Source organism: Solanum stenotomum, chromosome 10, assembly GCF_019186545.1.
Source record: "Solanum stenotomum isolate F172 chromosome 10, ASM1918654v1, whole genome shotgun sequence".
In the NCBI taxonomy this organism is placed as follows: Eukaryota; Viridiplantae; Streptophyta; class Magnoliopsida; order Solanales; family Solanaceae; genus Solanum; species Solanum stenotomum.
The window spans coordinates 48,223,863-48,251,383 of record NC_064291.1 but is presented as its reverse complement, the minus strand read 5'-3'; the positions used below and the strand labels follow the sequence as shown (position 1 = coordinate 48,251,383).

Here is a 27,521-nt window from a genome sequence, read left to right as displayed (position 1 = left end):
ATATTCTATATAATTGACTTATATGCATAACGATCGCTTGAGAAAGTGGAAAAGCTTTCTAAATTTTGAGTAAAAAATGTCTAGTATAAATACTTTATCATGTGCTCAATCAGAATAAATCGTCATCATTCGATTATTTAAATAAGATAAACTTACAAGTTTTAGGTATTAACATTGCATTACACTTAAAAATACTACTCTCAGTCTAAAATAAAATTTAGATATTTGTATGAGTATAAATCATTTCATCAAGTACAATGACAACAACAACATCATATCCAATGTAGGTTCACTCAGTGGGGTTTGGAGAGAGTAAAGTGTATGCGGACTTTACCTCTACCTCAGAGGTGAAGGAGAGAGATTATTTCCAATAGACTCTAGGTTCAAGGCAAAAACACAATGAACGTACAATATACAATAGAAGGTAACAAAACAACAACTAGGAACATAATACTACTACAAACAAACTACATGGAGTAATAGATAGTCACAAGAATCGATGAACAAGAAACTACAAGCAACAAGACAAAGCACTCGTACTTACTAGTATGGACACACTCCTACCTACTAACCTTCTATCCTAAATTTGAGTCTTCCATACTTTCCAATATAAGGTCATACCCTCAATAAGTTGTAATTGTGTCATAACCTATCTTAATCACCTCTCACATTAATTCTTAGGTCTACCTCTACTTCTTCCAAATCCATCCATAATCATTTAATTAAGTAAGAAAAAAAAAAGATATTTTGAAGGTAAATTCTTTCAAATTACATAAAGGTAATGTTATTTTTCAAACATATATTTATTACTCCCTCCGTCCACTTTTAATTGTCATGTTACGCTTTTTGAAAGTCAATTAGACTAATTTTCAAAATCAAATTAGATTACATTAATTCAATATTTCAAAAAAAAGAAGTAAATATTGAAAAACTATATGAAAAGTATTATAAAATGCAATTTTTTGCATATCAATATTATGAGCAGTAATTTTTACCATCACAATTAAAAGTTGACGGAGGGAGTATTAAAAAGAAGAGGTAAGGATTCAAAATATCATTTGACTCTCCTAAACGAATTACCACTTTGACCTTCTTTCCAAAACCCTCCATTTTCCTCGTTGATCAACCCTAGGGTTTTACGAAAAATCCAAAGTAATCAATGGCGTCATCGACTCGGATTTTCGGCAACTGCTGTCGAGCTCTAATGGCTGCTGCTAAAACTTCCGCAGCAACAGAAACCACAGCGACAGCAACAGCCACTGTGACCAAAGCCAGAGGTCGTCCCACTGGAATACTGAAGCCACAACCAGTTTCCCCTGCACTAGGAAGCTTCTTAGGTACTAAAGAATCCTCCCGTGCTGATGCGGTCAAGAAAGTTTGGGAATACATCAAAACCCATAATCTTCAGGTCTGAATATTGTTCATTTATTTTGAGTGAGCTTTGATGCACTATTCATTTTCGTTTCTACTTTTTTACTTCATGATGATTGTTTTCAACTCGTATCGTTTCTGGCCTAATTCAATAGCTCACAGTCCATTCCCCAACCAATGTGCAACTTTGACCCACTCTAACACCCCTTCACACTCCAGCTCAACTGGAGTGTGGAGCGGGAGCAAGGACCTGTCTCTGATAACATGTAAAGGATATGGCATCGTGACCTAACTCAATTCCAAAAGTGAGCTCATATAAGCAGACCACCGGTCCATTTTTCAACCAATGTGGAACTTTGACCCACTCTAACATTGTATTCCTTTGGTGGTTCTATTAATTACTTGGAGAATTTTATGGTCCTCTGTAAAGACATTATAATTCTATTTTTTATTCAGAAACGTTTTAAATTTGGTACTCACATTATAGTCTATCTAGAGAAGCTGAATACTTGCAGTACTTGTGGACAGTAGAATGCTGGTTTAGTTGCTCAGTAGGCATGACATTGATTTTGGCTAGTAAATCGATATGTGATGACGTTTTTTTATCAATAAATTATTTTTACAGTACCATGTTCAAAATATAAATGAAAAATGTGATGGCGTCTTTTGATTTTGTGGAAGTGAAGTTGATAGTTCCTGCTTCTTGAGATGAATCTGTTTCTTTGCTTTTCTTTTTATCTTTATTTCCTACCTTTTTTTTCTTTGAACGGTTTGAAGATCTTTAAGTATCGAATGAAGTGGTTGACCTTTTAAAAAAAAGAAGGGAAGTTGTTAATTCATAAGATGGAGTGCAAGAGTGCGAGTGCGAGGGTGGTTGATAAGATTTAGGGCTTTAAGGTAATTTTTGGAGGCTATTGGGTTAGGTTCTCTAGATATAATATGAACTGGTCTGTTCATTATTCATCTCTTCTTTTTGGGGGAGTTGCTTGGGCTAGTGTGACTTTGCCATGCCTGACTCTTCTGTTCTTATCAACTATACTGAGAGTTGGGCTTGTTTTGGCTGGTCAATTTAGAATTTCATGAGTGGCTGGTCCAAATTAGAGATTTAGCACTCTGCAAATTAATGAATAAACTAGTTGTATCAAAGGTTTTCTTCTGCTGGTTCAAAATATTTCTCAAGAGTGAAACATACTATCCTTTTATAATTGTTTTCTATTTATAAGCATACTTCTATAGCGGTATCTGATGAAGAGCTAGAATGCTCATGGCTTAGCTCCAATGATACTAATACTATGATATCCTACTTTTTGTTATCACTTATCACCAAGTTTTCAAACTATTTTAACACTTTGTACGGCCTAGATAAGAAAGGCCAATTGTTTTCTATTTATAAGCATACTTCTATAGCGGTATATGTCCAGATGACTCCCATGGTTCATCAAAGTATCGATATTTAACTGCCCTTTCCCCCTGAAGAGAATTAAGTACAGAAAGTTACCTTAGGCATTTGCATCCAATTCTATGACCTGGTGGTCGATAAAGTAGGTGAAAAACATGGCAAATCAAGATTCAAATCTTAGCAGAGACCAAAGTGTTGGGTGATTTCTTGGCATCTGTCTAAACCTTGGCTGATAGGGTTACCCGGTGGCCGGTACCCATGTTGGTGGGAGGTAGTAGGTACCTAGTGGAGAAGTCGAATTGTGTGCAAGTTGGCCCAAATACCACTGTTATAAAAAATGGCATTTGGCCTTTCTTATCTATGGACTCAACTCAATCCAAGAGATATCTGATGTGTGCGAGAAGAAATTGAGTTTGTCAATTTGATCACTGCTAACTGATTGTGATTTTCCCTTTTTTTTTTGTTCAATGGTACTTTTCTTTCATGGTTACACTGACATGGTGATTGTAACTTCGCGGCTTGCAGAATCCCACAAACAAGAGAGAGATACATTGTGACGACAAGTTGAAAACTATATTTGATGGCAAGGACAAGGTTGGTTTTCTAGAGATTGCGAGGCTATTAACCCAGCATTTTCATAAGGCTGCTTAAGTTCTAGTCAGGCGGGAACTTCTGTAAACATTAGGCACCTTCTGGATACTGGACATTGTTCTTTACCTAGCTTGCTAGCTTCTTTCTGTTTCTAGTAGCTCTTCTGTTTGCCTTCACCCTGGTTTGAATTATCAAACGGGGTCGATCTAGATGCTCTTTATATCTAGTGGTTTGAAGATGAAACAAAAAGCAACAGGGTAATGGTAAACTGCTACCATTAGTGTTCCTCCACCCCAAAGTTCCCTCCTTATCCCTTTCACAATTTGAAGTTAAGCTAGGTATGCAGGATAAGATACTTTGAAACACAAATTGTACCAGTTGAAATGTAAAATTCTTGTTGCAGTTAGTTCTTTGCTGATAAAATGCTAGTCTATTTACTAGTGTTTTCTTTTTCCTTTATCGGCTTAAATATTTGATAGAGATTGCTCCTTACCAAAATATTCTTTTTTTCTTCGAAGGTTAACTCGAGACTTTTGTTACACAAGTCTTATCATCTGATACCTACATTGAGGGCCGACTTAATTCGAATTCACGTTGAGAAGTTTCACATTGAGAGAGGTAAAACGCTCATTAACAAAGACGGTTTTGAGTCCAGAAAGACTTGAACATGAGACATTTAGTTAACAATGAAGGTATATTTTTCACTTCACCACAACTCTTGTCCCCTTCCAATTAAATTGGAATTAATTATTCATATGCCAATGTATAAATTAGAGTGATTTTTTTATTGAAATAAAATTACAATAAATAAAATTATTAAATAGTCTTTTTAGTTGAAGTGATCATATATGAGTAATTNTTTTTTCTTTAAAAATTACTCATTAGTCAATGATACTATAAGAGTATCTATATTTTTTATGGTAAAATTAAGGTGTCTTGTTAAAAAATTACTCATTAGTAATGATACTATATATATATTGATTTAGTATCAATTCAGCGAAATTATTAGCCTTAATGATACAAATATAGTATATGATAGTATCAATTCAGCGAAATTATTAGCCTTAATGATACAAATATAGTATATGATACTGATTTAGTATCAATTAAGTGAAATTATCAGCCTTAATGATACTAATACAGTATATGATACTGATTTAGTATCAGTTAAGCGAAACTAGTAAAGGGGTATTGTTTGCAACAAATTTTAAAGTGACAGAAAATAAATTACAATCACAAAAAAATATGAAGAAACATAACTTTATTCATCAAGATAGCAGGTACTATTCTGTTCCTCCCTTGATTCTCCTCTCATAAGATTTATCCATGATTTGAGGGCCGTTAGTGGCGTATTTCTCAAACTAGGATGATTTAGATTTGACCTTTATATGAATATTCCATCAATTTACGGAATTTTCGAGATCTTTTTTATCTTTAAAAATAGCCAAGAGTTTATGGGATATTTTGAGATGCCTTTTAAGGGAATTTAGTACCCTTTATATAGGCATAAACTAGGGTTTAGGTTGAGTAGCCTCCAAGAATTCTAGTTGAAACTGAACACATCTTTTAGAGTTTCAATTTGAATAGAACACGTCTTGTAGAGTCCGTAAAATTTCAATGTCTACAAATGCCCTTGCTTCATGGCTTGTCGGAGTGTAGACTCGATGAAACTCAAAGACGAGGCTTGAAGTACTCATTCTTCCACCTTTGCAGCTTCAGATTTTCAGATTTGATTTAAGAGAGAAGAGATGAAGAGCAAATTTGGTCCCATTGGGCGTGCCAATTTGTTTGCAACAAATTTTAAACATATGAAAAATAAATCAATCACACAAATAAAATCTGAAAAAACATAATATTTTATTCATCAAAGATTGCGAGTACAATTCTGTTCCTCCTTTGATTCTACTCTCATAAGATTTATCCATGATTCGAGGGTCGTTAGTGGCGTATTTCTCGAACTAGGATGATTTAAATTTGACCTCTATGAATATTCCATGACTTTTATGGAATATATCTCGGTCTCGATCTCTTTATGAAATTTTCAAGATGCTTTTTAAGAGAATTCAGTACCCTTTATATAGGCATAAACTAGGATTTAGGATTGAGTAGCTTCTAAGAATTCTAATTGAAACTGAACACACCTTCTAGAGTCTCAATTCGAATTGAATACGTCTTGTAGAGTCCCACAAAAATTCAATGTCTACAGGTATACAGTGTAATTATTTAGTGGGGTATGAATGTAAAGGGATTTGGCTCTTTTCCATTTCTCTTCTGTCCATTTTCCCCAAGTTCTTATTTAGATGAGTGACACCTATATTGCTTAAATATGAAAGTTCTAGATTAATTAGTATTCTTAATCATAGAAGTATACAAATTAACTATGATTAAAATAAGAAATATTAATATTTAAAATTTCCAATTTTGGTAAGAATATATCAGTTTCCCAAATTTTTGAGAACGAATGGACTCTATAATTTACAATTTGAGTTACGATCAATATCAATAGAATTTTTTTTTTAAAAAAGTCTTTCTATTTTTTGAAAAAGTTTGTCTAGCAAAAAAATATGTTATTCTTCTTTGTGAATTTATTGCAAAGTAATTTTCAATACTTTTTATTTAATATCTAAATGCTAGTAATTTTATTTAATGATTAATAATGTTTTTTTTTTTCGTAAAAATAATTTATTTAAATATTGATTTTGAACTGCCAGAATTTAGTTTATGAAGAAACATTTTTTTTATGAATAAAGAAACTATAGATAACGAAAATAATTTAAGCTGTGGTGTTAAAAATAGTGACATGATTTTTTTTATAGCTAAATTAGATAGATTTAAATGGTGAATATATGTATCCTTTTAACCATGATTAAGACACTTGATTACTTAAAAATCTATACCATTGATATTTATTTAAATAAGACAAATGTCATACACGTAAGTAGGAATTTGGGAAAAATTGGGAAAAAAAGAAATATTTTGCTTTTATAGGTATTTGCTTATTTTCCCCCGAATAATAATTACAGAATCTATCTTCACTTTTCTATTGAACAAAAAACCCCATTTACAAGCATTTCTTCAAGAAACAAAATCGTGGGTTTGTTTGGAAGTTAAAAAATAGTATCAATGGCTGCCGAATTTGATCAAACGACAGTGAAGGAAGAAGAGTATTTTGACGTCCTTACAAAAACTGGAGAAAAAACCGGCTACTCTAAACCCAGGTGAAAAACCCCACATCAAAAAGAAATAAAATTTCATATGGGTTATGAAGAATATTGATCAATTTTAATTTTTTCTTGGTGTAAGTTTGATTACAATAACTATGATTGAATCCAAACTAGTTGGGCTACAGAATTGTGAGATTCAGTGTAAATTTACTAGTTTTACTCATCCATCAACCTACTTACTACTATTCTCATCTTTTATGCTTTGAATTAGCAATATGAGCAAGTTCACAAACACCTGTTTTTCAGAGTTCTTGCCAATGGGATAAAAAAAATAGTTTATTCTTTTATGCTTGAATAGGGGTAGCCCGGTGGGGTCGGGGAATGACTGATCTTTTATGCTTGAATGTATTGTAATATTTTTGGGCAAAGTAGTCTTTTTTTTAACCCTCCTTAGGTACCAACCTTAGGGGTTGGAGGTGGAGAGTGTTTACCATTCAAGCAACCCCTCTTGTCTTGGGCAAAGTAGTCCAGTTGAAGGTTATGACTTTTGATCTTTTTTCTTTTCTTGTTCTTTTTTACTCCACTTGATTGGGAAGAGCAATATCTTTTGGTAGTGTCTATTGGTTTGTCAGATTAATGGAATGCAAAGGTTTAGCTGAGTAAGATGTTGGCATAAGTAATGGAGTACTTGAATTGTGTATGTTTTTATTTTATTTGGGTAGTAGGGATCAAATTTTGGTGTATATAAGACAGAGAAGTAGCTTATTGCATGCTATTCATGTAAAGGGGACGATACTATGGATTTTATTTTGAGTGAAATGCGAACCTCATATACTGATTAATGAATCTCCTTTTTTATTTTATTTTAAGAACGAGTAATGATTAATGAATCTTTGAAGTGCTTTTCTTTTCCAACCTGTTTTAATCAGGAGAATACCTTCTCTCTACTTAAATGCTTGAAGACAATTTTGAAAGACTAAGATGCCCTTTTATGTCTCATAATGAAATCGGTTAAAGGCAGGTTTGTGACTGGAGTAGCAGAAAGCAGAGTTCCCTCTGTTATAGTTTCTTCCAAAATAAATGAACAGTAGAAAAGTGAATTGGATCTTGGCTAGACAATTTATTAAATTGACTGGCAGAAATTAACAAATCTAAGCTCATAGTTGCCCAAATATATCACGTGTCATAAAAAATAAAATTTGTAATAATGTTCTCCAAGCTTTATTAATAATGAACTTATGGGGCTAATGATGTCTATTATTGTGCTACTTGTTCAGAGGGGATGTTCATAGAGATGGAGACTACCATCGAGCTGTTCATGTGTGGATATTTGCTGAAAGTACACAAGAACTACTTCTCCAACGACGTGCTGATTGCAAGGATTCCTGGGCTGGTCAATGGGATATCTCGAGTGCCGGTCATATATCTGCTGGAGATTCATCTCTTATTTCAGCAATGTAGGTTTCCAGCATGGAGCTGAGCTTTCTAGATATAATTTCAAATGAACTGGACTTATTTTTCTGATTTTGCTTTTATCTGTCCTCATGCAAATTCTTAGTATAACGTTTTCTGTATGTTCTTGAATCATTATTTGGTAACTTTTATCCCATGATCATAGATTGTCTGGTAGTTGGTATATGACTTGTATCCAGTGTTTCCATAATTGCTAATAAATTATTTACCTTGTCAAAAAACAATTGTCTCGTGGCGCTACTTGAAATTTCAGAGTTCCGTATTCTTCTGTCTCTTTATGTTGGTGTCCTTTTCATCTACCAATGGATTTCCTTTTTCTTCCTTCTCTTTCTCAAATAAAAAGAAGAAGCCACTATCGTGAACCAACCTTCTATGTATCTGACACAATCAGCAATATGCTTCATTTTCAATAAGGCTGTGTTCTAACTTCTTTTCTTTAGGGATTATTACTGAGATAAAGTCATAAAAATCAGAAAAAAAAATATATAGAATGCGGATCGGTTTATTTGCCTTTAACACTATGATGATTGAAATGACAACTGTTTGCTCTCTATCTTGTACTCCTTTTACCATCATGAAACGCGCTCTCTCTAAATTTAACGCTATAATGATTGAAATGACAACTGTTTTCTCTCTATCTTGTACTCCTTTGACCATCATAAAACACACTCTCTCTAAATTTTCAAAAGAGAAAAGTGCAGTATCTGACACGATTCATAATGAAATGGATCACACACCAATAACTCCTCTGGTTCGCTGAAGCGCAAATTTATGTAAACACTTTATGTGCTGCGTAAAGTGGAATAGCTTTGCTGATGAATAGTTTTGTTTTTAAAAAAAACAGTTTCAAGCTTTGCTAATGAATTTTCACACTTCACAAATGCTCAGCTCCTACAACTTGCTTATTTGTTTTCTTAAGTAATGATCAGTTGTTATAATTTTGGAGTGCATATGATCATTCTAGTATCATCGATTTCATTTGGTTTCAACTGTCCAAGTAAAAACACTAACTGCAACTTCTAAACCTCTGTAATTATGTAGATATATTTAAATATGTTTATTTTCTGTAATACACATTTCTTATGTAAAGAGAGTTTTCTCTACCAGTGACTAACCCATTAATAATTGTCTGTATGTGAAAGGTTACACTCCCTTGCAATGCTACATGTTCTCTCCCATGTGAATGCATACATCACACTTCTAAATGCTTTTCTGATGGGGCTTGTACTGTTGTTGACTTATACATTCTTGCAGGCGAGAGCTTCAAGAAGAACTTGGCGTAACTCTTCCAAAAGATGCATTTGAATTAATATTTGTTTTTCTTCAAGAGTGGTTGGTATACTAAAGCTCTAGTTCTTCATGTCTTCTTATTATACAGTATTAAGCAGTAGCAATTGTCTGTTGACTCAGAGCTATGAATTCATGCTTCCCCTCCTTGTTGAATTATCTTTTTTGTTTCTTCTGGACAAATGTCTATTGCTTTATCAGTCAACTTATAAATAAGATCTATATGCCAATATTTTTCTTTGGAATTGAATAATACAGCTGAATTACCTAATTATAAGTTTTGAAGTAGATGTTTGTTATTTTATATGCACCTTGAGCTGTCAGGGAGCTTGATGGCATAGAGAAGTGGGACAACAAAGAAAAGAAACTATTGATAGCTACAGTATAGGAAATGTTAATCTCATTAGTTTCTTATTGAAAAAGTCTATTACTAATTAGCTCCTAAAAGATTAGAGTATGCGGTACAATTGGCTGTGTGTTTGAAGCCTAGAATTACCAAAACCTCAGTCATTAAATTTGGGGTCCATCTGTCTCTTATGAGTTATTGGTTCTGATTGTTTTATTTGATCCCATGGACTAGACTGTAGTATAGTATAGTTCTATTTTGCAGATATAACTCAAGCATATATGTGACATGTGGTTATTAGTTATTACTAATATTTGAAGTATTTCTCCCAAATGCTGCTCAAATGTCTGTCCATTTTGTCCGAATTTTCAGGGCTTTTACGCTATACACAATTTAGTGGACTTTTAACAATTGGAGCACTTTCTTGATAGTTCTTGCTTTTTTTTTTTGGTTGATAATCAAGTTCTTTCGTGATAGTTATATAATAACTAACCAGGAAGAAAGGAAAACAATACAGATACTCTGGAATATGTCTAATCATCACTTCAATAACATTTTCACAAGCTATTGTGCTTCAAAGCATGGGTTTCTGTCAGTCATTGGAGTATGCTGAATGTCACAATAAATTGCAGCACTATCAATGATGGCAAGTTCATCAACAATGAATACAATGATGTATATCTGGTGACAACAATAGATCCAATTCCTTTGGAGGCCTTTACTCTTCAGGTCAGTATTTTTGTTTGTAGTTAAATGTTCTTGTGGTTGCTCTGGTACTTGCGTGAGAACACTATGTGTTCGTCACTTGGTAACTTTTCAGTCCTCTTCTCCATTACTTAGAAAAAGTGAGCCACTGGTTCAGGTACAATCATTACCGCCTAGACAATTAGACATCCTACCCGTAATCGGAACGACCCAATTGCAAGAGCGAAGCTCTTCCAACTGAGCTATATCTCCCGAGCCAAGTGGAGCATGCATGAAGTAGTCAGATGCTTCTTCTATTCTTTTCCCTGGCGAAGCTGGGCCATCCTGGACTTGAACCAGTGACCTCACCTGTGAAGTAAATCATCGCACCTATGGTCCAACCAATTGGGAGAGAACCAATAGATTCCTTTTCGGGAGCAATTCATCCTTCCCGAACGCAGCATACAACTCTCCGTTGTACTGTACTCTCCAAGTGTGCTTGTTCCCCCCTTCTTCCTTACCCTGACAAGTCTTTATGAAATAACTCCAATGAGAAAAAAAAAGAAGGCATTAAGAGACAGAGACCCTCCTGGCCCAACCCTAGACACTCTAAAATCCCATTTCAATTTCAAGTCAAGAAAAAAACAGCTCAAATGGTACAATCCCTCTGTCACCCCAGAATGAAAGGGATGATCTCATAGTCTTGGTCTGTGAAGATGCATTGTTAGGTGCTCCATTTTATTTTCCCATTGAGGGCTCTATCTATAAAAAAATTTGATTTGTTCATAATGATCAAATTTTATTCTGGTCGTGTTTCCACCTTTCCAGTCATTCTCGATGCTATTTTCATTTTTCCTTAGGTTTATTGTTCATTTATTGGAAATAGAATTCCTGCAATAAGGATGAATGTACAGGACCATTTTGAAATTAATGTAAATGGACTAGGATATCTTTAAGTGTAACATTTTTTTAGTTTCTATTTTATCTTAAGTGGTGTCGGAGATGAATTCTTAAAATTTTATAGTCATTTGTATTTAATTTGATAAGGTAACTAATTTTATATGATGGGAAAAATCTCCCATATACAAGCTGTTTACCAAAAGGTGTAGAACCTGTAGAAGAAAATGGTTCTCTACCAAAACACTAGTGAAACCTCATGCATGCACAAGGAAAACAAAACCAAAAATGAGGTTATTCCTCAAATGTACAGTCATTTTCTAACCTTTCAAAAGTGCTCTTATTTCTTTCCTTTAGAAAGACCTACTGGGGAGTGCTAGTGGGCAACATCCCACATTCTTCTTCTTTTTCTCTTCCTTCTCTAATGGCCTAATTGACTGTGCCTGACATTGTCCATTATAGCCTGAACCATCTCAAGATCTGCCATGGTGAACGAGTTGTCACCTGATAACGCAAAAGGAGATAATCGACGTCTTTGCTTGGATTTTCGCACATAAAGTAGTAATTGAAGACTGCCTCCTTCGGAGTGCTTGACTTCCATTGCATCCTGAACCATCTCAAAATCTTCCACGATAAATGAGTTGTCACCTGATAATGTAGGAGATTATCCACGGCTTTGCCTGGATTCTTTTTGGACAGAAATACCATTCACATCTATTCCCCTCCCTTTTTATTTAAATCCTGAGATGTTTAGATTGCTCCTCTCCCTGCCAATCAAGTAAAAGAACATATATCTTTTTGCTCCTTGGGAATCCAAACCGATCAGTGCAAGAAACTTGACTAGGGAGGAGGTCACAAGAAACTCCGAGCGACAGTTCTTGTAACATTCTTTTCTTCCGTGACTGTTCATGCTAATGCATCTCTCCTCTGTAGCAACCATTCAGGTGTTGCTCCTCAGTCTTCTCTCTAGAATCATTCAAGCACCCACTTGAATTATTCAGCCAGTCAGGAGCCACTCAATAATTTTTTTTATTTTACTTGAACTTGAGGAGCCACTCAATAATTATATTGATAAATGTTATGTGTTTGCTTTCTCAAAGTCTGCCGGTGCCTAATTGTGTTAAGCTAGTCATAGGTTCTCTCACCTATATAATGGTCTGCCACGACTCTCACTCTAAGCTACCACTCACTCATCTTTTACTTCCATATGAAGAACTTGAAGTCAGGTGCTTTACCATGTATTTAACCTCCCTGTAGAAGTAACAATTTTCATGAGTTTTACATGTTTCCTGCACCCAGTGTCCAAAGAATGAATCTTAAAATGCTGTAAATGTGAAGTACAATGCCGTATAATTTTATTAGTTTCACTATCCCTTGAAACTCCGATACCATAAGCTTCTGAAAGCTTGTTTGTTGACTGCGAGTACAAGTGCTCTGAATTTTTATTTTTTTTGATAAACAGTAACTTCATATTACATCCGAAACAGTACTTAGGTAGTCCTGAAACCATATAGTGCTCTGAAATAATAAGTAGCTACTTTTTTCTCTTCTTCCCTTTTTAGCTAATTTTTTTCTCTTTTGCACCAAGTGAAAATTTTCACTATTGACGTATCTTTTCTTGGTAGGAATCAGAAGTTTCAGCTGTAAAATATCTCTCTCTTGAGGAGTACAGAAGAGTGCTTGCTCAAGAACATCCTGAGTATGTTCCTTATGATGTGAATGGGGAATATGGTCAGCTCTTTACGATAATTGAGAAGAGGTATGCCTTATATTGCCAAAGAAAAAGTTTTAGTTATGTAACTGACTAATCGAATCTTCTCATAGAATGGTTACTTGGGCTTTAAATATAAGCGCATTATCCTTCCTTTAAGGAGCCTTTGAAATATATTTTTATTTTTTCCTACTTCAACAATGTTTCTGCAATTAGTTCAAAACTTTTCCTGTTATATGTTTTTTAGTTGTATATAGCTATCCATAAATTAAGCATGAGATTGTGTTTGCGTCCTATGTTCCAAACTTGGCTCTTTTCTTTTTTTGTTGTGCATAAACTGTCTTGCTGTAACATATCTACTTGAAACTTTCAGTTTTCTTCTTAATCAATAGCATATTAATCCTGTCTTTGTTGACTTTATTACTTTGTGCACCTGAGCTAGCTGGTATGGGATATCTACAGGTACAAGGAAAATGCTGCAGCTAGAAATTTGGCTCTTGAGAAGCAGCTAAACCGCTATGCTAGTACTTCCCTCTCTGCAGAGGTTTCAATTCTAAATCATGATGATCATTCTTACAGTAAATCTTGATCATAAAATCTGATGCAAGAATGCTCTACCCTCCAGATTTACCTCTTGCTATCTCGTGTGTGTGTGTTTGACTGTTTTCTTAGATTTTTCAATAAAATTAAAAACTGAACACTGGTGTCTAAGGTGCCAATGTCAAAACTAAAAAGTTCAATGAGTAATGTTAACCTGTGGGTCAGATCGCAAATCAATAAAAGGATGTGAATTCTCACTAAAACTACTTGAGGTAACCTTCTCAAAAGAAAAAAACTACTTAAGGTATCACCTCCTCACTGAAGCGATAGTCCTACTTCTCTTTATATTAGCTTAGAAGTGCTTTAAAGGATTGCTAAAATATATAGTGCTTATAGATAAACACACAACTAATTCACTAATTATGACAGATGCTCCTATACTCCAGTATCTTAATTTCCTCTGCCTATAGTTCTGAAGTGTCAGATGTCAGCTGTTGCATATTCTTCAAGAGTATGTGACAGATATCTCATCTTGTTTGGTATTTCACAACAGAGAAATGATCTTTATAAACAATTAAACAAAAGAAAAGAAATGATCATTTTATATATGCCATGTCTTTTATTCTTTCTTTTTTTGGTTCTGCTGGTTAACAAAATACTGCTGCTTTGGTCTTATGCAGGATTATCATCTATCTTCTATGTGTGTTTCTGTGTGTCAGAATTACACAATTTAGACACAGACAAAATTAAGTTAGGGAAACAGTTATGACTTCTCTTAAATGGGGGTTTCTGATGCCAGGTTTTTTTGTACAGTTGACTGGGCTGACTGCAGCAGACAAAGAAGCTCTAAAACTACTTGTTAAAGCTGCAACAATCATGGATAAAATCTTTTATGTGCAGGTATAATCACAGTGTCTTTTAGTGAGAGTTCAAATTCTGATGTATTTTTGACTGAATGCATATTAGTTTAGATAAGCAAGTAGTCTGCTATGTTTCTGCAATTAAGTTTGTATGTCTTAAGTTACTGCCATAGGTCTTATTTTTTGATGGAGCAAGAAGTCCAATTCTTTTTTTTCCCCATTTTGGTGCGGGGTTGTCAGCGGTGATGTCAAATCTTGAGGAGATAGCTATAGTAGATGGCATTATCATCACTGACATCACTTATAATGCATGTTGTCATATTCAATATGGCAAGAATGTGCTTAAACATTCCCAAGTTTGTATGATGCACATCAAAATGAATTTGAAGGATGGGATTTGGTTGTGTAAATCAGAGATAGGCTCGTGTTTTTTTGTAGGAAGTGTTCAGTCAATTCTCAAGTTAGGGTCAAAATATATATGTTTAGCCATATATTGAAGATCCTGTAAATCTTAGAAACATTAAAATTGAACAAAGTTTTTTTAATCTGGTGCATTAGACTAGTTCAAAACCATGTGTTACAAGTGTTATAGCTGATGCATTTCTATGGAAGTAGTCTACATTTGACTTTTCTTTGACATGAGCCACGGGAGTTTCATGTGTTACCATGTTGTTATTGTTGGTTCATTTCAAAGAAATTAGTAACATTTGACTTTGATTCATTTCAAAGAAATTGATGTAGGTTCTCTATTTTCTTTGGGATATTGCTTGTATACAGGAGTTCTCTTTCAACGTCAATAATTTTATATACCTTATCTAAAAATGGGTGCAGGAGGAGGGGGTACAACTAGCAATGTATTGTAAAAAGGACCATAATATTGTGAAAAGAATTGTACTTCTTGAGTAGACAAGAAGTTAATTACGTCTTTATGAAGATTGTAGCGGCTATAAAAGGAGAAAACTTGTTGAGTTGATGATTAACATTGTACAAGTGGAGCTTCTTATATAGGAGTCCTAGGCTATGTAAATGTGGCATGTAATTAAATGATGCCTTACATTTTTAAGGTGCCTTCATAACTTGTAATGTTATATCCAAGAGAATATGAAATTTCCTTTCTTCCAATTTTAGGTTTGGAGGAGAGAAATGCGAACCACTTATTTTGGTTTTCTTAACACTCCCAGCCCCATGTTATGATCTTTCAACCTAGATGAAATGATCCTTTATAAATTCCATACTGAGAAATATGACTAACTAGTTTTATTTATGTGATGTTATCAGTGCTTGCAGTGGCTCATAGAGAACCTCTTTTGAATTTCTCCTATTGATATGCTCTTCTTTTTTTTTATTCCATAACATAGGTTTGGTATAGCAATCCATCTTTGAGAGACTGGCTAAAGGAGAATGCGGACAAATCACAGTTGGACAAGCTGAAATGGATGTACTATGTAATTAACAAAAGTCCATGGTATGTTCCCCTTATGAAAAGCTATGCTCCTTCTTCAATCCTTCTTCCTCTTTGTGTTTTTGTGTCTATGTTTGCCCATACTCTCTATCCCTATCTCAGCATCCTAAGAATTAGGTGATGACGAATCCGATCCGCACCTGTGTTGGGCGCTCACACCCGCATCCGAGCAACATAGGTCTGTCTTAGGCACTAGTTTATACTTTCACAGGGGAAGTTGTCCTAGAAGCTTGCTTCCTTATATCCAACATCTCCCTGGTTTTGCTGATGTGAGATTTGCCTAGGGTGTTACATACCCCCTCCCCCCCCTCCCCCAGAAAAAAATAAAACTCTTTAGGGACTCAGTGTCCTTACCGAGGTTTATCATCTCAAAAATTTGGGATTCGCCTAAGGTTTCCCCCACCATTGCGCTTGAGGTTGCACTATTTGTCTCTGTATCTTAAACCCCTGCTTTGAATGCAAATGGAAAGTTCTTTTATATTTTTTTTTTTGAAACTGGTAACTTTGTATATTCCTCAAAAGACAGTACTATAACTGTACTGCTCAATATTTACAAATGTACTTGAATCCTACTATCATTTCCTAAATTGAGTCTAGTACATCAATTATGGAGATAGTACCATTTGAGTGTAATTGAATACACCAAAAGCATAGTAGCTTAAGACAATTTAGGTTCTTTATTGTTTTTAGTTTCCGAAAAACTATTGATTGGAATTTTCTGAGCTCACTCTTACATTGTTAGGTCTTCCCTGGATGAAAATGCGGCTTTTTTGACGACTGCAGATTCAGCTATCAAACTTCTTCCGAAGGCAACAAAGCCTGTACCAGGCTGGAAGGGTTTTGAATATAGAACAGCATTTCCTGCTGTGAAACCTCCTGGTGCAAATTTTTATCCGCCAGATATGGACAAAATGGTATTACCATGGTAATCACTTTGTGATTTGCTGTAAAAATAGTCTTTACACTCATTATCTATGCCTTTTTCTTTTTTAGGAATTCAACTTATGGAAAGATAGTCTTCAACAAGATAAACAGGAAGAAGCAATGGGCTTTTTTAATGTTATTAGAAGGCATAGTGAATCATTGTCTGAAGATTCAATATCCCACAAAATGGGAAATGTCACTAGCTCTCCTCAAGATCTGTATGTGGTTCCTTATTCTCAAGAGTACAACTCTCTTCTTGCTGAAGCAGCCACATTGCTCCGTAAAGCAGGAGATATGACCAGCTCATCTAGGTATTCAATTTGTTTTAGGTATTTAATTATGTTGAATACAGGTTGACTTAGTAAGTTGCTCTGCTTTTCAGTTTAAAGAGACTTCTTTATAGCAAGGCTGATGCTTTTCTTTCAAATGACTATTATGATTCAGATATCGCCTGGATGGAGTTGGTTAGTATGCTACTACTGCCTATCTGTCTGTAGTGCATATGTTGGAACTATTTAATTTTATGAAAATCTGTCATGAGTGGCTTTTTTTGAGCTCTGATGGGTAGGCATTTCGTACGCAATGGCTAAGAAAGCTTATCAGATGAATATTAATCTTACACAAGACTATGCTTTAACTTTAACAATTTGAGCAACTTTTGCAATTGATTTGTCACACTGTTGAGTAAGATAGTGCTGGCAGAACGAGAATCATCAAAATTAGTCTAATTCATTACCAATAAATTGCCAACTTTGGTATCTAAACTTTGGGAATTGACGTCAGCACTGTCCTATATATAATGAAATCATTTTCTTCCTTGTATATTGTTGATCTTTTGCTTATGTTTTTGGGTTCTCGTTTTTTTAATTTTTCTTTTTCAAATGCTTCATGATCTAGGCTGTAATAGCAAAGTTAGGATTATAAAATTCAGTTGTTTGACTTAACTTTATTTATTAGCTTTGCCAAGTTAGGATTATCAAATGAAATTCATTAACTTGATGCTGGTGTCTGTACTGTCCTTGCACATTTGGTTAATCTGTGGAACCAATTTCCTCCGTAATTCTTTAATGTGTTGGTTTTTCCAACTCTTCCCAAGTTAAATACCTTGATGTCCCGGGGGGGGGGGATGCCTTGATGAATTTCGGCTTGTTATGTAAGCCGTATGTGGCCCTTTCATGTGCTTTCATTCTAGGTTTGACAGTCATTCTTAGAGCTGACACGTTCTTTTGCTTTCTAACTTATGAAGGACTCCAAGTTGGATGTCACTATTGGCCCGTATGAAACTTATGAAGATGCACTTTTTGGATACAAGGTATCAACAAATTTTGAAACTCAACCCTTGCTTACAATTTCTACTGTGATTCTAATTTTCTGCCTTGATCCAGAATGCTCAAGCTAACTATTTGGTGTAGTACCACATTGGCTTACCTGTTTGATAATGAGGGTCAAACATCATGCAGTATCATTCACAGATTTCTATTTCTGATTATTAAAATTACAGTTCTCAAATAGCACCTCAACTTGATCAGAATGTACGTTTTAAATACCTTCACTCCATGCGTTTCTCACTTGTCCTGACATGAATAACATAAACACGTCAGATAAATCACTTCATATCATCACCATGTTTATTATTCTCTAGCTCTTTTTTTCTGAGATAAAATCTACCAAGAACCCTCCATTAAGAATAAAAGAAAGGAAAAGATTGAAGTAATTAAGGGTGTGTTTGGTATGATAGAAAAATACATCGCTCCAATTTTTTTGAAAAATAAGTAGTAGTTCAGCTGGTTTTCGAATGCTGGCCAAGATTGAGATATTAAAATCATTATCACAAAACTGATCTCATATTCTTGATTTGTTCGGTTGATTAGTAAACTGGAAACATATATAAATGAAAGGTGCATTATTCCACTTAATATCGTCTCTAGTCGCAGATACAGTACTTAATATATATAAATTTGATGATCACTGCTTGCTATATGCATTTTCCTCTGTGGGAGTCGCATATACTATACTTTGCCTTTGACTTAGTTTTCTTTCGGGAAGCTCACTCTATTTAGAATCTCGTGGAACTTAACATTGCATGTGTAGCCATTCTACAGTTGATGTATCCTAGACAGTATCCACGTAGCAGCTCATATGCCAGAGTTTTCGAAATGACCGAGTTAGCAAAATTTGGCATGGCCCAACCTTCTGGATCTGTTTGATTGATTAGCTCATTACATAAAGTAGCTTGTAACTGATGGATCCTTTTCGTAATGTCTTTTGATATTAATGAAAATCTTTTGCTTGCTGACAATAAATTGTTATTGGAAATGTGGACCTTGTACATTTTTCTTGTGATACACGTAGCTAATGTTATCTTATCTGCTAGGCAACATTTGAGGCATTTATAGGAGTCCGTGATGACGAAGCAACAGCTCAACTTAAATTATTTGGTGATCAGCTGCAGGTGCCTATAGACCTCTCATGCTAGATCAGCTTTTGCTCCATAATTTCTTTATTTCTTCTGTTCCTTGCTGAAAATAACCTATTTTAGGTTTTGGAGAAGAATCTTCCTCTGGATGATATTTACAAGTCAGAAAATGTTACAGCTGCCCCCATCCGGGTTATTCAGCTTCTTTACAATGCAGGGGTGAGTCTCTTTTATTACATTTTCTTTTAAATCTCTTTTCCTCCTTATGCAACTCATCTAAAAGCAAATGCTTTCTTATCTTTATCTCACAAGAACTGCATTTTTGGGAAGAAAATATCAGATAAAAGTCTTACATATGTACTGTGAGTTTGTGTCTGTGATTGTGTACTCCAAGGCTTCACAAAGTAAGATATTTTTCCAAGATTATGGGATTATTCTTTTAAGCCTTCTTCTTAGTAAACCTTGTGACCTCTACTCTTTTGCTGGATGAGGTGGAACCATATTGCACACTGTTAGGACTGAAAGAAAGGGAGAAAAGTACCCTTCGGGGTGGCCCAGTGGTTTGGGCTTGAGACTTCCATGTTGGAGGTTTCAAGTTTGAAACCCCTTGCCAGTGAAAGCAACGGGTTTGCCTTCTGGGTAGAGCTCGTCGCACCGGGCTTGCCTAGTGCGGGTTACCTCTCCTATGTGGTTTACGAGCTATTGCATAGGAGCGGGGTTTTACCCTGTGCGCACCCAAAGGGTAGCGGCTGCGGGTTTCCCTTGTCATCAAATAAAAAGAAAGGGAGAAAAGCACTGAAGACTTAGGGATGCAAAGGAGGGAGGGATAAATTTTATCTTATTTTGTTTTATTTTTGTTGTATCTAATATCAAGCTTTTCCCATATAAAAGTGGGTAGAAATGGAGGGGAAGGATACCTTTACTGATTGTTAGAGTGGGCTAAAGTCCCACATTTGTTTGGGGAATGGACTGGTGGTCTGCTTATATGGACTTGGGCAATCCTCCCTTCATGAGCTAGCTTTTGAGGTTGAGTTTGGTCCAGTTGTCATATCCTTACATGGTATCAGTGCCAGGTTTATCCTCATTTGGGCTTCCGGTCCATGCTCTAGTTGGGTTTGGGCGAGAAGAGGGGGGGAGGGGGTGTTAAGAGTCAGAAAAAATCACGAGATGATGCCTTCCAAAAGAATGTCTGGACTTTCCAGAGGCGAATGGCACTGATCTATTTAACTCCACTTAAAAAGAAATAGGCTGAAAATTGTTCTCCTCGATTTCTTCTATAGTTGGATTTCTTTCCTTGAAATTTAGAGTCAAGATTGTTTCTTTTACTAAAATGTCTGTAAACCAGGTGCTGAAATGGGAACAATGTAACATATACTTGGATCAGGAACTTCCAAGCGAACCCAATGTATAACATATGTTTTGTTTGACAAGTTGCAAATTGTTGTTTTGACTGCACATGAAGTGAGTGTTAGCCTTATACGAACTGATGCTCATTTTTTTTTTAAAAAAAAGCATTGTTCTCGGTTCTTAGTTCTTACCAACAATTCAGCACAGCCAGTTCCTGCTTGGCACCTTATTCCTTTCTTGTGAAAATCACACTATACCAAAGTAGGAACAAAGACCAATATATAGGCCACTTCAGGTTACAACAGCAGCAACATACCCAGTGTAGTCCCACAAAGTGGGGTCTCTGGAGGGGGTAGAGTGTACACAAATTTTATCCCTTCTTTAGAGGTAGAGAGGCTTTATCCAATAGACCCTTGGCTCAAGGAAAAACAGTCCAGAAAAAAGAAGTATTGGGAGTACAAGAAACATCAGATAATAACAAAAACTACAGATAGTAACAGAACAGAAACTACAATACGATAATCGAGGTACCAGGAAAATAGATCATTTCAGGTTACAACAACAACATACCCAGTATAGTCCCACAAAGTGGGTCTGGGAGGGTAGAGTGTACGCAGACCTTACCTCTACCTCATATGTAGACAGGTTGTTTACGATAGACCCTCGGCTCAAGAAAAAATAGTCCAAAGCAATCCAAAAAAGAATAAACAAGGTGAAAGCATCACAAAGCATACTGAACAGTAACTACAACCAAATATTACAATAATCCAAGTACTCCTTTCTTTGGCAGGATGTGAAGGGCCCTCAAACAGTCGCATTTAATCTTCCTAATGATGAAAGAATAGTAAAAGATCGAGGAACATCCATGGTCATGCTTAAGAATGTTTCAGAAGCAAAGTACGAACTCATTTTCCTCCCCTTCCTGTGATTTTCCAAGTCACTTATCAAACAAACAGTTTTAGGTACCTGTGACATGCTTATATAATGTACTTCCTCTGGTTCTTTGATCAGGTTCAAGCTTATCCTTAAGCCTATAGCTAATGTGTGTATTATGGAAGAACAACAAGAGCTTGTGGACTTTGACTCTTTCTTTACTCACACAATTTGTCATGAATGCTGCCATGGAATCGGGCCTCACACAATCACACTTCCGAATGGGCAAAAGTCGACAGTCAGATTAGTCAGTTTTAACTGTGCTTTATTTCTCCAAATTTATGTCCTTATTCATCTAATTGTTGTTTGAAGAATCAGATTCCATCTCATTGCTTCTAGACAAATTTTTTTTTTCTTCAAATATTGTCTTTTCATCTGTTCTCATACCATTTTGACATAAGATTCTCCTGTACCTTATTATATAGGAGCTGCAAGAACTTCATTCATCACTAGAAGAAGCAAAGGCAGATATTGTTGGGCTTTGGGCGCTTAGGTTTTTAATGGATAAGGTAAGAAACTAAATGACAGCTGATTAAGAACAGTTCACTCTTGCATATGGAGTTACAATTTTTCTTGGGGACTAGCTGATTTACATTGCTTTTCTTAGTTTTTATATCTGTTTTTGTGGTTTAATGAGGAAAATTTACTTTAGGCTTTGTTTCTTGGGGAGAGAAATAGAATATCGTGGTTTACCTATTTAAAAATGTAACCTTAACCAGTTGGGCTTTTTGTTCAAATTATGTTTTCTTGGAGTCCTAAATAGAAGATGGATCTGATCGGCAAACCGGATTTTGTGTGGCAACAAAAGTTTTACAACAGGTTGAAGCTAATCTGCATATAAGATATCAGTAATATACTTAATGGTTGTTTTAAAATCTGTCAGGGAAATCAAGTTGCTTGATTATCTAGTTACTTCAAGAAATATGTGTAGCTTGTGTTTTGGAAGGTCTCCATATGGATTGCATCTTTATGAGAGAGACTTTTGCCTCTATTTACACAGCACATGGACCCTCCAACAAAGCCTAGTTTGTCCAATCCTTATTGAAACCAAGTAATTGATCTGTTTTTTTTTTCTTTTAAGCTGGTAAGTTTGTATAAATCAGCATTTAAGGAAATGCTGGCTACCTCAAAAGAACTCCGTATCAGATCTATAATCTGCTCAGAATCCTCTATACCTTACTGTTTACACCAAAAAAGTAAAGATACAATACAATTTCAGTTAACTTTTTGAATGGTCAGCCACACTGGGACTGAGACATGGCCCAGACTCCAACTCTGCCCGGGGGTTGGCCTTTTAAGGCTTATTTCTTGTCTCTTCTCTTCCGCTGTAGCACTTCTTGAGTTAGGCAAGCACTTTTTATAACCAACCAAGTGAAGCACTTTACTTTGGTAGGAATGTTTCTTTTCCAAAAGTAGTTCCACTTGAACTGATCATTCTCATTAGTCACCTGAAGGCCTCTTTACAGACAATATCCCATTTCTATTGTGTTTCCAAAGAGCTCTATTAGCCTCTGTATTAGTGATAAAAACTTGCCCTACTTTCCCCAGTATAAGGGCTACACTCTCTATCTCTCAATCATTTAGAAGCCCCCTAAAAGGGATATCCTACCCCTGTGTGGACCAGCACTCCTAGACTGTCACCTCAGGATTTAGACAAATAAGAAATAGGTCAGGGAATGCCTCCTTTAGAGGAGTTTGTTCATTCCACCTATCTCTCCAAAATTTTATCCTTGCACCATTGCCAACCTTGAGGCAGATTTGTCTTCCATTGATTACCATAAGTTCCTAATTAATTCTCCACACTCCCGCTCCATAGGTATCAATTACCATTTCTGTGCACCAGGGGCTAGCTTTACCATACTGTCACAATGACTTCCTTCCACAGTGCCCTGTCCTCAGTGGTGTACTGTGTGCTTGAGAATTTATTAATGAAGTCTTCAATTCTACCTGCTAGATTCTCCCAACCTTCATTAAATTTAGTCTCTGGTTCTATGATGACTGTTCTGCTGAGCCCTTCAACTGTAATAATGAGATAACCATATTTATTGAACTTTTGGGTGCAATAAGTATAGGTGGTGATATCCTTGCATCTCCATGACTTGAAACTCTTTCCCCTATTTGCTGAAGCTTCATGGAGCCTCTTACATAGCCATAACAGAGCACCTCTGCTGAGGATCAGTCTTTCTCATAGAGAGTTTCGAACTCTCCACCCAATCAAACCATACCCCCGTCGCTGTAGAAGAGGCAGTTATGTCATAAGACTTCCCCCCATTCTGAAGAAAATGCTATTTTCCATCTCAGACCAGAAAGAAAGAAACAAGGTAGAAAGGAAGAAAAATGATGGATCTCCAATGGCGTAAGTCCCCTGTAGTAGATTCAGAAGCCCGAAAGGGACTTCTAACTTTCAACCTTGGGACTCGTGCCTGAGAGCATCCTTTTTCATTATGGCAGATTTATTAACATTGTGACAGTCCCTAACAAGTAAGAGATCTGTTATGCATGTACATACTAAGAAAATCACGTTTTTCTCTCGGATGAGCTTCTAATGGTTCGTAAAAGTTTTTACCCTTGTCACTTTTTTTGGGCTCCTTTCCTGCCCTAACTTATTCTTTTGGTAAATTTACAATGCTGAGTTTTGAAAGTATCTTGTTGCCTTTTCTAGTCTTCGCAAGGAGATGGGGATCATCAGAAACTGGAAGATTGTATTCAATAGAACTATAGTTAGTGTATGAACCTGTTAGAATATCACTTCTTAGAGGATTTTTTAATGTTCTATTTAGCTATCTTATTGCCTTTCCATGTACAAACTTGTGGCAAATATATGTGATTTGGCTGGCTGAAGGTTACTAGTAGAAGTTCAGAAGATCTTTCAATTTGAGAATGAATACCACTATACCAGTATTACATTCCTTCTCTCCCTTGTGATAATCAAAATCAAAAGACAGTGATCTTTGTTGTTATATGGCTCAGGATTTGCTTCCAAAGAGCCTGGCCAAGTCAATGTATGTCTCTTTTCTTGCTGGATGTTTCCGCTCAGTACGCTTTGGATTAGAGGAAGCTCATGGGTAGGCATTGTTGTCAATTTGTTATCCTCATTAGTCTTTAACCTTCCACATTGTCTGCTCTCAGCAGCCTTTAATTTTTCAAACACAATCAGGAAAGGACAGGCACTGCAGTTTAATTATCTTTTCGAGAAAGGTGCATTTATTTTGCATCCCGATGAAACATTTGGTGTTGATTTTAAAAAGGTACGAGAGCATGGAATTGCTATTTCATAGTTCACTTGATTCTTCCAATGAAGTCACTGTTTGCTTCTATTCAAAGGTTGAAGATAGTGTTGCGAGCTTAAGCAGAGAAATTCTGACAATACAAGCAAGAGGCGACAAAGAAGCTGCTAAAACACTTCTTCAGAAATATGGTGTGATGACACCACCACTGAAACGCGCACTGGAAAAGCTGGAGACTGTTCAGGTATAATCCCTCTTTGTTATCACCAATAGCTGTTTTAGTAATTGAATGCCGAGGCCCGAGTGCAATTGACCTAAAATTACTTTTGTCTAATTTCTGACATTTAATTTTAGGGTGCCTTTATACTATTTATTTCAATATTTTAATAATGTGGTGTTTTTTTTATAATGGTAACATAAGTAGTGTGGTGTTAAAGAATGGAGATTTGACCTAGATGGGCATTTGCCAATGAAAAATCATGATCTGTGTATTAAGCATATAATTGTACCCATTGAAAGGTAAATAGCCCGACCTTATCATTGAGTGTCTTCCGTGTTCTCAAGCAGCTAAACTCCAAGGATTAGTTTTAGATGGAGTATTGCTACTATCTGCAACGTAACATATCATCATAAGAGGCCGTAAAATGAGGCGGCACAATGCAATTTGTGATCTTAAATCAACCTTTATAAGAGACCTTGAACGAACTTAATAAAATTCATGTATTAATGAGAGGAAGGACTTGCTTTGTGATCTACAGATCAATCAAATGAGACAACGAGAAATAGCTGAGGAAACTGAGTTGCATTTAGGGTGTGTTCGATATGGAGGAAAACATTTTTTGGAAAATGCTTTTTGATTTTTCCATGTTAGGTTGGTCAAAATATTTTCTCTAGGAAAATAAGTTTCTTAAAAATGAGGAAAATGACTTCCTAAATGAAAGTAGGGAAAACAAGTTCTATAAGTGATAATCCACATTAATTGTCTCCTCCCGACCCTCCAACACACCTCATCTTCACCCCCACCCTCACCCCCATAGTCCCCATCCCCACCACGTAGTATGTCTTGATTATATACAAATGCCCTCAGAGCTCCCCCAGATAAATTTCCTGCTCTTCCTGTCTACTTCTTTAAGCACACTTTGAGGCAGAATAAACACTGCCTGCCAAAAGTTGTGAATAGAGAAGAGTGCAGCACTAATAATTTGTAATCTTCCAATATAAGAAAGATGTCTAGAGTAACCATTGTTAATCCTGCCTGTAATTTTGTCTACCAGCATATGACACTCCACCTTATTCTACTAGTTGGAGGATACAGGAAGTCCTGGATATCTATTAGGCAAAGAGCCTAAAGAGATACCTGTACTGCTCAGTATCCTTGGATTACCTCATCAATACCTGCTAGGAAGAAACTTGACTTGTCCAGATTAGCCACAAGTCCAGAAACATCACTTAAGTGATTAGTTACCTCCATGATTCTGTAACTGTTGATAGAAGATAGATTCTCTTTATAAAATAGCATCAAATCATCAGCAATAATTAGGTGTGTATGCCTAGTAGTTTTGCACATTGGATGGAACTGGAAATCTGGCAGATCACCTCATTTTCCTGAGGGCTCTAATCAAGTACTCCATTTACTAGCACAAAGAGCAGAGGAGACGTAGGGTCCCTTGCCAAATGCCTCTCTTCCCCTCAAAATAGTCTTGCCCCTCTCCATTCACTTTAACAGTGAACTTAGTAGAAGTAATTAGAAACCTTTTGTTAACATTTATGCAAATTGTGTTTGTGTTTTTTGTGTGTGTGTCATAGTAATTTGAGGCTTAAAGCAAGGGCTCCAATGCCCTTGCCTTATAGACGGCCCTGGATAGAGTAAATATTGTGATAGAATATATAAAGAGCAGCTGTTTTCTACTTGCGTCAACAAATTTCCTGTACTCTGATTTGGTGCCTCAATGCAATGCCAAAATCTTGGTTCAAGCCTTTAAAATGTATAGTTTGCATGATAATAGGGAATCAACTGAACAGACTTAAGATCTTTTTTTTTTACCTTATCAAAAAGAAATATTTTTCCTAGACTGACTGTTGATTGTGATTCAATTGTGTATGATCTGATTATTCTATTTGAACTTATGGACTTCTCATTGGAAATTTTTGAAGGTTGTGTTTCATTAGTTCCTCTTAATTTTCAGGTTCCGGTGGATATAGTTCCTGATTTTTCCATTGCTAACCAAATTTTACGCGATATCAATTGAAGACACTCTTGTTCCAGCACACCTTCCTTTTATCATGGAAGAGTCGCTAAAGGACACACCCCTTCCTTCCTGTTGGCCCTCACAGCAAATGTAATTTTCAAGGAAAAGATCAGTTCTGTGATAGATGGTGACTCCTCAGCCTGCTTCTGTTTATGTTGTTTCCATGTCTAATGCACTCTCCAAAACTAGTACTGTGTGAATTCATTTGCAATGTTTTATTTCCAAAATATGGGACGTCTTATTCTTCTCTCATCGTACTGTGTAGACAACGACACACCCCTCTTTCCTGTTGGTCCTAACATCAAAATAATCTTCGATGACTTCTTACTTGTATCGTATTCATGAGTAACGATGAATAGTGACTCCTGAATCAACTTGAATGAATGTTGTTGTTTCCAAGTTTGATGCAATCTTGAAATTCCAGTGAATGCAGAATTGATTTATCATCAGTTTGTTTACAATTTATTTGGCCTTGGACCAATCTATGATATATCAGTTTTCTTGTTTTGAGTAATGCATGAGATTTTATTATTATCAATAATCAAAATCAAAATACTTCTAATGAATGTTTATTCTTTTGTTTAACCTATTCAAATTTCTGAAGCTATTACTTTTTTATCAAATAGCAAGTTCAAGGCAA

The 27,521-nt window shown here is 35.7% G+C and overlaps 2 protein-coding genes across 2 annotated transcripts; both read left to right on the top strand.

The window, feature by feature from the left end:
* The first annotated feature begins 1,050 nt into the window (after nucleotides 1-1,050).
* LOC125842675 (protein TRI1) lies at nucleotides 1,051-3,804 on the top strand. The gene is made up of 2 exons (XM_049522002.1): nucleotides 1,051-1,408; nucleotides 3,296-3,804. Exons 1-2 carry the CDS (start codon nucleotides 1,160-1,162, stop codon nucleotides 3,419-3,421), a joined length of 375 nt encoding a protein of 124 aa, XP_049377959.1. The 5' UTR covers nucleotides 1,051-1,159; the 3' UTR covers nucleotides 3,422-3,804.
* A 2,578-nt stretch (nucleotides 3,805-6,382) lies between these two features.
* Nucleotides 6,383-27,330, top strand: LOC125841272 (nudix hydrolase 3). The gene is made up of 21 exons (XM_049520367.1): nucleotides 6,383-6,579; nucleotides 7,803-7,982; nucleotides 9,253-9,330; nucleotides 10,264-10,360; nucleotides 12,838-12,971; nucleotides 13,386-13,467; nucleotides 14,277-14,363; nucleotides 15,682-15,788; nucleotides 16,528-16,699; nucleotides 16,779-17,020; nucleotides 17,092-17,173; nucleotides 17,956-18,021; nucleotides 19,084-19,161; nucleotides 19,249-19,344; nucleotides 21,263-21,369; nucleotides 21,484-21,652; nucleotides 21,831-21,914; nucleotides 24,376-24,470; nucleotides 24,563-24,653; nucleotides 24,730-24,876; nucleotides 26,819-27,330. Exons 1-21 carry the CDS (start codon nucleotides 6,485-6,487, stop codon nucleotides 26,879-26,881), a joined length of 2,352 nt encoding a protein of 783 aa, XP_049376324.1. The 5' UTR covers nucleotides 6,383-6,484; the 3' UTR covers nucleotides 26,882-27,330.
* The last annotated feature ends 191 nt before the right edge of the window (nucleotides 27,331-27,521 follow it).